Genomic DNA, 11334 nt, shown 5'->3' with positions numbered 1-11334 from the left:
AAGATACTTCAAAATGAATAATTATTTAGGGATTTTTTTTTTCAAATTATTTGGAAATGGTTTTTTTTGTAAAATAAATACAGAAGTATAATGCTTTTGAATTTTTGTTATTTGTTCTACTTTTAAACTCCTTATAAAAAAATTTATATTAAATTTATTTATTTTAAATATAATTTTAAAATTATCTTTCATAAAATCATTTTTTAAAAATCATTTTACACATTCCAAAACCTATTGGTTTGGTTTAGGATCCATGCTGTTACAAAATGAATGCCCGTTCATGATTTTAAAAGAATGATTTTGATATTATAAAAAATTATTATATGTAAGAGATTTGTGACGCGAATTTAAAAAGGTTCTACAAAAAATAATCCTGCCTTTGGAAAAAGTCATGTTTTCTTACCGCCTTCTGATATGAATATGAAAAGGAAAAGAGAAAAGAAAAATCAATTCTTTCTTTCTTCTGGTCACCATGTCTTCGCGTGGATCACAGGTTTTTCTCAAAAAACATGAAGTGGATATGTTTTTTGACGCTTTTTATTTTTTCTCCAGATACAAAAGGGCATCAAGATAAAAAAATTTCGTGTCATGAAGTCATCCAGGTAGGGTCATGCCAGGCGAAGTTTAGCGTCAGTACTCATTGTGTTATGATTTTGCAGTACGTTAAAAGTCTAAGAAGCGAGAAGCATTTTTCATGCTTAGACAGAGATGCAAGATTGCTTCCTTGGAAACATTTCCGAGGACTGCTATCGTCACCAGGCAGGAGCGGTCAACACCCAACACAACCACAGAAAAAGATCATATATACAAAATTTCCTAAAAAAATTCCCATTACCACCGATGAAGAACAATTAGAGTCCCTGTATGGTTTTAGGTATCTTGTAAAGGATTTTTAGACCGATTCTTTTGCACCATCATATCTTTTATGGAGCAAAAAATTGGGGGTCAGTAATCCAGAAAACTGACCAGAGGAAGCTCCAGAAAAATGACCAAGGTATAGTCTCAAAACTCCAGAAAACTGGATATTAGGTCACACCTCAGGCCAGAGGAAGCTCGGGAGACGCAAGAGGTGGACATAAGAACAAAATCTTCTGCCGACAAAAAAATGGCCTACAACTGAACTGATCCTAAGCAGCATGTTTTAGCAGACAACTACTCTCACTACGCAGATTTTTGATATACAAGCCTTGTTGCCTTGAATACTCTCGCTAAGCAGATGTGCAAGGTACATCTTCGGTTGTTGCACAGGGTCCGTCAGTTGGTGTTGGCATTGGCATTGGTGTCGACGGTGGTGGTTCTTGAACAGTGAGAGGCTCAGGTAACCTCTTTGACCGAACTTTAGCAACTTCCTCTGGGCTAATTTCAAACTGCAATGAACAAAGATACAACACAGGCAAAAGCTTGGAGAACAATTACTTGGAAAAACATTAAGGAACTGAAGATATTATTCATCTAATCCAATGGAATGTAATATAGTTGCACACTAACTGCACTGGGAGACAATGGATAATTCTCCGATAATGTCCATAAGCTCAGAAGACAGATACTGTCTTCATCAGCAACATACATGACCCAATACCATGAGCCTCACAATCATGGAGATAATGTGGCAGTAAAAATTGTAGTGAGCATGTAACAATGTCAAATTATTGACTTTTTTCTATAGTAACCATTTTTCACCTCTTTTTTTTTTTTCAGTATGGCTGGAAGGGGAAGGATGCAGCAAAATTGTCATATCAAATGTTAGAAATAGATATGTATAGAGATTGTCCACATCAAGAGCCAAAACATTATCTTATTACAGTCTGAAGATTAGAAGAATAGTTGTTCAGTGCCTGTTTGGAAATGAACAGCAGTTTGCTTCATACCTTGACAACAAAAAATTATTGTAGTAAACATGGGAACAACCCCATCCCCTGTTTCTTTAACTCAGAGAGCATAAACAAAGTACGACAGTTAAAGCAACACAAAAAATGGTTAGAAACCTATTAACTATGAACATAGCATATGTAAATGGTTTCCTGTCCACAGAAAAAGCACTAGATCATTGAGTAGGAAATGCAACGCTTCAAGGGTTATTAAAAGTATTAAAAAAGCCTTTCATAATTATCATTCAACCATAAACATAAAGCAGTGCCAGTAACAAGCAAGCTCAAGGACTTTCTTTCTCATGGAGTACATAAGTTTTTTCTTTGCTTCTCACCAAAAGGCAGAGCTCTGCTCAAGCAAAACAAGAGAATTGCAGATGGAAATTCTAGTAAGCAAGTCATGGTGGAATAGCTTTCACATTCATAACATTCAACATGAAGTTCTAAGACTAAAATTACTCAATGTAAGAAAAAGTTTAACCCGTTTGAACACAAACTGACCTTGAAACCACAGCCAGATACACAAGCATTAAAGCATTCCTGTATGCAGAAAAGGAGCACATAGGTATTAGTACACAGCTGGAACTGTACTCATTGCATCTATATAATGAATTTCTGTCACCAAAAAATTATAAGCATGCTGGAATGGATCAATCTCTACCACCATACTTAACAAGATATAGCACAGATAAAATGCTGCATATATTGTGGTACAGTTTGAATATAAATTAACAACATTTGGTGCAGTTCTGTTACAAAGGTGTTATTGGCATTCAAACATGGTCGTGCCTTTCTCCTTGAAATTTAAAACTTGATTATGCCAATTCATGACATTTTTTTGTGGGCCAAGTCCACTGTGCTCATCACTGTTCTTACCATCCTCTAGCATATTTTGATAAGCCACAATAAGCTGGTACAAACAAAGAAAATCTGTTCTGTTGTGGCCAGATCAAGTAAAGTACCAATTTCAGCGGATCTCTCTTTTTTTTTTCTTTTTTTTTCTTTTTTGAGAGGCAAAGATCAAATCTATTAAAAGCACCTAACAAAAAAATACAAGGACTTCAAAAGGCCATACAAAGTGCTGATAGACAAAAAACAGTGCCCTCTCCCTACTTAGAACTCGGACAATCAATGAAGTCCACCATGGACATTGAGTAATCTCCTATGTACACTCTAACCAATTGAAGGGAATTATGAATGCTTCCTCCTACATCTTGTTGGATCTGGAATGAGCTAGTATTTGTTTTATGGCCTATCAAGCTTACAGAAATAGTACAGCTGCAGGAGCTGGAAGTTGATGTGCTCTATGTCCCATCAAACTTGAAGCTCAAGCCCTTAAGCAAGCCTACAATGATGCCCAATGTTGTCTACAAATAAGTGCATATGTTCCCAATGCAAGTTGTAAATGTGTGAATATCCATGCTGACTCTATTCAGATTCCATATCGATTCAGATAAGCTTATCAGTTTTCTGACCTTTGTCCTATTACTATGAAGTTCAGACTGGAGTATGAAAGGAAGTTTCCATTTTTGTCAAATATGTAAAAATTTCCTAAGAGAATGAAGCTAGATTGGCTGCTTCTGAGTTTGTACTACAACAATGTTCTATAGTTTAACTAATGCATCTCAGACACAATTTTAAACATAGTAGGATTTTCTAACCAATCTAATCAATGATTTTATGTGTCACCAGATAAGCCATGAATAAGAATATTGGCCAGTTTAATATGGAAACAGCAAATTCATATTAAGTTGCATTCAGGGGAGCAAACAAGGCTTCTTAATACAATTTGGCATGTTGCATTTAAGAACAAAGAAAACAATCCTTCCTAATGCGATTAAAATCACTTAATTGTGTCTCTACAGACAACATAGAAACCAATTGATGATCAGTTCCAAGCACCACCTGTATCAATTCAATTCTGACAAAATATTGATCAAGTTTTCTTCTCTCCTAAGTTGCTTAATTTTCCTCTATTCGGAACTCTTGAAGACCCCAGGCTACTCATTTTCCATTTAACCAAGTGCTAATAATCTTCTGCAAATAATGCTGAAATTTGGGAGAAAGTATAATGCCATTGAGCGGACATATTTTGTGCTTACAAGTTCCACAGTCCATATTTTACAACACTTCAAGTGGTTATTTGCAGAACATATAATTCAAATGATTGACTGATTGATCAAACTTTCTCAAAGCTAATCAATTAATTTCAACTTTCAAATTTTAAAATAGCACCATATTCACCCACAATGGTAAGGTAGTTAGCCCTTATTTCCATTATGATAATTATTGCTGTTGTTTTAGCACTTACTACTTTTCAGATCCAGTTCAAATATCATCTTTTATACATTTGATTTGAAAATAACTTTGAAATAACAAAAATGTTAAAATAAGATAAATACAGAATAACAACAATTTATATTTCTATGACCATCATTCCAACACTACTTTCTTATCATATAATTAGAAAAAAATAATAATTTTTAACATTATAATGCAGCAGTTGAATGAAAGTAAAATGACCTTTCTTAAAACAATTATTAATTTTCAACTACTTATGAACCTCAGCCAAGCACTTTCCTGACAAACATTTTGCCTTGAAATTAACAAATCATGTTTCAAAACAAACAAATTTTCTTTTACATGGTCAGGAAATAAGTTGCTCATTCTGTTATGATTTATGGGTCTTATGAACAGCTCACAAGAAAGAGATTTACTAGATGTTGCAAAAAGAAGTAAATCAATTAATTGGTTTAGACCAATTGGAAAGACCATTTTATTGGGTGTTGAAGGGAAATTAAAATATCTACCCCAATAATAAGCATTACAAAAAATTAACATCCAGATAAACATTATGGTACACAATCTAAGACTTTTCATTACATTAAAAACAACTTGCTTTGGACAGCAAAATTAGAACTTATGTAAATATTAGAGGCCACTTGGGGAAGGTCAAAACCAGGTGAGAAAAAAAACCAAAGGGTTCAACCGGATCAACCTTACAGATATATCATTGAATGACAAAATACACTGCAACACAAAAAGGAAGAGAGAAAATGTATAAGAGATAAAAACCTTGGAGTGAGAGGGAGATCCAGGAGAACGATCAATGTAAGCACTCCACTGCTGGTCCTTGAATACAGGGTCTTTATAGCATATCTCATTGCACTCCTCCAAGCCTAATGATTAAATAATACTACTGATAAATGCTCAGAATCAACTAAAAAAATCTAAAATAGGGTTCCTTAACAACAAATATTTTAAGTAATTGAACCAAGCAAAGCTTTGGAAATAACCACTAGGATTATTGAAGCACCATGGAGATGGCTCTCTTTTCATGGGATGCAGCACTCATTAGCAAGGGTACAGAGACAATCTGGGTTTAGCTTAGTCAATCTAAGGTCTTCCACTTGCTACCAAATTATTCAAAGGTCAACTGGATCACAGAAGATTATACTTCTTAGTCCTTATTTTCATACTCCAGCACAGAAATCTGAGTTTCAAGTTTTAGTTTAATAGATAACAACTATGCCATGATAATCCCTCACAAAAATATGTAGGGACAATGAAACCACAATCTTTTTTATTATATGACAATAGCTGATCATGAATGATCAATAAGTAGGATCCAAAATGATAAACTGGCTTCCCAACTACTATGTTTATCTATATACTTTCACTAAAGTTGCTTAAGAAATTCTTCACAATAAGGCTACACAGGTAATTCTTCACACTACCACTTTCTATCCATAACGTGTTTTCAAACCATGTTACAAGCTCAACTAGGCCCAAAAACCAGCTTGCAAGTAAACAAATAATAGGAATTTTCAAGATTTATGTGTCTCTTTGCATTTTTCAGCTACTGGTTGGCTCTTCAATACAAATTATGAATATTAACAGTACTAGAGAGAATCAGATTCAAACATTTTCCGCAAGTTCATGTTTGGAGCCCCAAAAAGACTAAATTTTTCCATAACTTCCCAAAAGAGAGAACTTTCCAAATATGGACTAATACTATGCATGTTCCATTTTTGTGCATTCCTTTAATGTGATGGCATATCAATACAGTTTTCCCCAAATTCCATGATAAGTGGAGCTGAATTATAACCTGGCCTGGTATAAAATGCACCATTAGTTTTTTGGAAATTTTAATCAAGCTCAGTGCATTGATGCAAAAGAAACTTTCACATTATGTCCCCACACATATGGACAAGTCAAAAAACAAGACAACTGCCAATAATATAAATCTTTATATGCAAATCAGGCCTATAGTCCTGCCAAATATGAGATCTCATACCCTATCAGAAATGATAGGGGAAATATAATTCATCTAAACTAGTTTGAAAGAGATGCTAGGGAAGACAACTGAATAATACTTACATTCCTCCCATGTCTCTCCATCGGCATAGCACCCTTTTTTGCAAAATACTCTCCCTGCAAAATCCGGAATTTCTGTTATAATTTGTAAAAATTTCAAAAACAATAAACACCCACATAAGTACTGTTGCAACAACATAGATTTTAGAGAAAAAAATATATAATGATTCTGTAAGGCTATTTGAGATCAAAAATTTTTATAAGAAGAAGAAGAACAAATCTCCAAGCATCTTTCAAAATCTTGGAGAATCTTGCACATATTTCCACTAATCAAACAATTCAAATCAATGAGTTGGTCTCCTCCATGAATTGTAGTTGTAATGAAGTCCTGGGAAGCATAGCAAAAGCCCTGCTGTTGCCTAAGTGCTTAACCCAGTGACTAGGCAGTCCTTGAATGAATATGTCCCGTAAAATCACAGCTTGAAATTAATCACTAGTCATAAAATTCTAACCATTTCATTGTACAAAACAAAATATAGAAGATGACAAAATACAAGAAACAATGCAAAAGGGGAAGAGCAGTAAAAGTCACAAACATGCTAAGCCTAACCAATAAGTGATCAAAACCAGGTCAAAATAAGAAATGTGACAAATATTTGTTTACTTGACAAAGTAGAACAATCTCAAGTCAGTGGATCTTAAAATATCAAATTGGGCTAGACTTAGTTGGAATTTAGAACCTATGTTATTTTTCCTTGTATTTCCTTCTACTGTTTATTCCAAATTTGGAGTAGTTAAGCATGACAATACTTGATTAACAGTTTATTTACAACAACATGTGGAATGAGATGATGATCCTGCCTCAAAAACTGCAATTTCTTATTTTTGGGCACAAGCTCCAGAGTTGTAATTTTCAATTTTCAGCATTTATTACTCAGTCTCCAAATCTACAATTACAAGCCTTACTAACTTGACACAAACTTGAGTGATCAAAAGTTCAAACCGTTTCATAAGAGATTTCTTTTTTTCCTTTTGGGGGGAAGAAGCTGCAGAAATTAAATTCAGTTTTTCAGTTTCAAAGGCTATCATCTACAAATTTTTTGGACAAAAATAAATTGTTTCTCTCCTAATGGTGTTAATTTTCAGCTTTGAGGGCTATCATCTCCAAATTTTCTGTACAATAGACCGTTCCTCCCTGATGATGTGTTTGATAGTATACACATGTGTGTGTGTGTGTGCGCGCACTATTTGAATGTTCATTTGTGAACCTGTGTATATGAATGCAAGTGTACAAATAATTGAGCATGAAATGTCTACCTAATAAAAGATTACATTCTTCGCTTGGATGACTTTTGAACCTTGGCGGCATTCTCACTCAGTTTTTAAGATTTAAAGGAAAGGTCTGTCATCTACCATTAAGCAAATAATTTCTATATTTGCTATTCATAAGTTCTTTTGAACCTCCCAAGCTTGACATTTTCCCGTTCCTCCCTTTTAAATCCACTTCCACATTAAGCAATGAATCTGCCTAAAACAACACTATCCTGAACTTACCTGAAAAGCTTAGCTCCAAAGATATGATCAAAGAACCGACAAAACAACTACTCCAGACTTGAATTTAACAAAAACGACATGAAAGTAGGGTTATATCACCAAACGCATATCGAAATGGCCACAAACTTCACAGCAGACAGATTATTCGGAACGAAAACCTTCGTTGACAGCACACGAAATCGTTCTCAGATATTTAAGAGCAAAAAAAAAAACGTATTGAACACTAAAGGCCATGAATCGATAAATCTGAAGAAATCAGAGAGCAGACAAAACATGAAAATGAGAAATTGAAGAGAGAAGCGGTAGAGATGGAGGTGATTTACATGCAATCTGCATAGCTGCGTATTTCTTGGTGCACTGATTTCCGCAAGGAGACGTCCATTGGTCTGGAATCATCGTTCCCTCCACAAAGCTTCTCTTTCCCTCAATATCTCTCTCTCACCGGAAGATAAACAAATGAACTCCGAGTCTTGGGGGTCTTAATAAATGCATTGCCAATAAGCCTTCTACGGACGCAAATTTTTTTTTTTTTTTTTTTTTTTTTTACAGAAATACAATTTCTAAACCAAAGAATATATTGGTTAGGCATTTTCTAAAATGACGATATAATTGACATTTTCTAGAATGTGAAATAAACCTCTCATAAGTTCACAACAATGAGTCGTTATTGCTTATGACAAAATTAGTTGGGCTGTTTTTGTCAGTAAATGGTACGACTTTTCTACAGTCTGACTTGCTCAAATAAGTGCATTTAGTGAAGACAATGGTGCGAGGTTTCCAATGTCTCCACAACATGGCCCATTTTTGTTGGGAGGTAGAGATTTTCCCGCTTTATGTGGGATACGAAATATTTGCATGCCAGTGATTCATTCAAATGAAACAACAAAATTAGGCACATAACAGCGTATATGTGTAGAAAATCCTTCAAATGAGAGAAAAATTACGAGGCACCATCAATTCAATTTAGTAATCGAGAAAGAAAAAATTCACAAAATCTTTTCAAATACGTAGATTAGGAACAACAAAACACATAAATGATGTATAACGTCTTTAAACAAAATCAATGATGCTCTGTTTGGTAATTGATTTTTAAAACAATTCTAAAAAATAGTTTTCGAATGTAATTTTTAAAAATCGTTCTTTAATGTTTTGTAAAATAAAAGTTTGTTTAAAAACTTGAAATACTTTTAACGTTATTTTGATATTTAAAAATAATTTTGACGTGTATAACTTTATTCTTAATCATTATATATATTTATATAATTATTTTTTAAAACATATCCTAAAATATAAGTAAAAATAACTAAAAGTTTTTGTTATTGAAAACAAAAAAAGCATAAAACTATTTTTTGATTATCACTTGTGTTTTCTAGTTTTTTTATTCTGCAAAATAAAAAACTATTAATGAATACAATCGTGAAATAGACCTTGAGCTACTATTTATAAAAACAACTCTTCTAAATACTCCGAAAAAAAATCACATTGGTTTGGTTTTAATAAGTAAAAAATATTAAGAGAGTGTTTGTTTTTTAACTTTTTATTAAAAAGATATTTGCTATAAGACTTTAAATTATTTGTTTTTCTACTTTTTTTCATAACTAAATATAAACTTTTTGTTGAATATCAAAAATTAAAATATTTAACTTTTTATAAATAAAAAAAACATCATGTTAAGTTTTTATTTTTTAATATTTAATAAAAATAAATTATTACAAAAATAAACAACCTAATACTTAATACTATTAAGTATTAAAGTTCTATTTAAAGTTAAGTAAACAAACACTGAGTAACCATTAAATAGAAAGAGTGGGATAAAATAAAATAAATGTTTTGCCAAAAAATAAATTAAAAAAATAGGCTCTTAAACATTATTATATATATAAAATACGATTCTCACAAAATTAGTCGGACGACTAAACTCCTATAACCCTTATTTTTAACAATCTCCCCTTTTAGCCACGTGAAGAGTGATTCCCTTGTAACTTATAAGTGAATATAATGTTTATTGGCATATATTTTTTTTTTTTATTCAAAAACTCTTACAACTAACCTTATTTCGTGGTTCACTTCATTATTCATCATACTCATCTATTGAAAAAATATATATTTTAATATAAATTTAATTTTATGGAGTCGTGGAAAACATCTCTTAAATATAAATTTAACTTTTTTTTCATTTTGTGATTGTGGACCTTGCATTTCGTTCGGTTGCGTTCCCATTTGATGATGAAACTTATTTTTTTATTTAGTGAAAATTTGATTTTTTTTTTAAAAAAAAAAAACTTGGAGTCGCCACTTTTTTTTGTTTTATTTTTTAAAAGGAAAACAAAATAAGAAATAAAATCATAAGTGTTACTCCTTATTTTGAAAAGACAATCTATGGAAAACCAAAATTGGGTCCGATGGTCAGATTACCCGTTGGGAAGGTATGGTGATATGCTGTAGAACCCCTTTAAGCCCCTAAAAACGAGTCTATATTAAATAAGGTGAAACAAACATGAAAATTAATTAGGAGATCAATGGATACCAAAATAATTATAGATAAAAAATAAGCCATGATAATGAATAAATAAACAAAATGAGGGTAAAAGTGTACCTTGACAGCAGCAAGTAATAAAGTGCTAAGAGACCTCATCTTGAGCAAGATTATTTTCGTACAGCTTCCCAACTCTTTTTCCTTTGCTCCAACTCTCTCTATCTCACAGTTTTTTCTTGCTTTCACTGCAAGAATATCAGTAGACTCACATCTCTCCCTTTTTCTCTCGAGCTCCTCAATGGATCCTCTCTAACAATTCCTCACCTGAAAATGCTCTCCCCTATACTAGAATCTGAATCCTCTATCCCCTTAACGTCTCTTATATGATCTCTCTTCCATTACCTCACTATCTCCCTCTTCTTTATCTAATGCTCATACCATCATCATTTGAAGCTCCCTCATTCCAACCATCCTGCTCTCTTCCTTTTGCTTTGTTTTTCTTATTTTCCTCTCCTCCACCTGCTTATTGCTCAGCCTCTATCAACTCCACTGCTTCAACCACCACCATGGCAGGGTGGTCACATCCTTGCCACACGTCTTATGCAACCCTTAACCTTAGGAAGACGTCTCCTACTCCTGAAAATGAAATGCTTAACTCACTCTAAGAGACCAAGCTCTCCTAGTCCAAAGAGAAAATCCATTAGTCCACAAAATGGGTATGTAGTGACTAATACGAAAACCGTGGAAAATATGTATTTTAATAGAAATTTGATTTTGTGTTATGAGTATAATTATAAAATAATTATGAAAAATTGTATTTTGAGGAAATATTTTTAGCGTAAATTTAATTTTGTAACATTATAGAAAGTCTCTCTTAGAAAAAAACATGTGTCACTAATATAAAAATTATGGAAGGAAGATATTTACATTTTTCCGGTGAAAAATACCATAAATTTAATTTATTTTTTAATGTATTGTATTTAAAAATTTTAATTTTAAACTTACCGTACTTATATAGAAAATCAAAGGAAAGTGTGAGCCGTGAGCCGTGTGCCATTGACATTCGGTTTATATTCAAAAGTGGCTTTTAGCAGTGCCTCACAACGCATGGTCCACAAG

The 11334-nt window shown here is 32.9% G+C and overlaps 1 protein-coding gene across 2 annotated transcripts; it reads right to left on the bottom strand.

The window, feature by feature from the left end:
- Nucleotides 1–801: 801 nt before the first annotated feature.
- LOC117922923 lies at nt 802–8276 on the bottom strand. 2 transcript variants are annotated; one of them, XM_034841152.1, is made up of 5 exons: nt 8063–8264; nt 6249–6302; nt 4944–5047; nt 2370–2408; nt 802–1367 (listed from the first exon to the last, which is right to left on the bottom strand). In XM_034841152.1, exons 1-5 carry the CDS (start codon nt 8133–8135, stop codon nt 1209–1211), a joined length of 429 nt encoding a protein of 142 aa, XP_034697043.1. In that variant the 5' UTR covers nt 8136–8264; the 3' UTR covers nt 802–1208. The 2 variants fall into 2 exon arrangements, with proteins under 2 accessions (XP_034697043.1, XP_034697045.1); XM_034841154.1 differs by lacking the exon at nt 802–1367 and adding an exon at nt 1670–2217 and having other exon boundaries at nt 8063–8276.
- Nucleotides 8277–11334: the final 3058 nt, after the last annotated feature.

The sequence above is a fragment of the Vitis riparia genome, chromosome 10, assembly GCF_004353265.1.
Source record: "Vitis riparia cultivar Riparia Gloire de Montpellier isolate 1030 chromosome 10, EGFV_Vit.rip_1.0, whole genome shotgun sequence".
NCBI lineage: Eukaryota > Viridiplantae > Streptophyta > Magnoliopsida > Vitales > Vitaceae > Vitis > Vitis riparia.
This window is presented reverse-complemented; position numbering and strand designations above follow the sequence as displayed.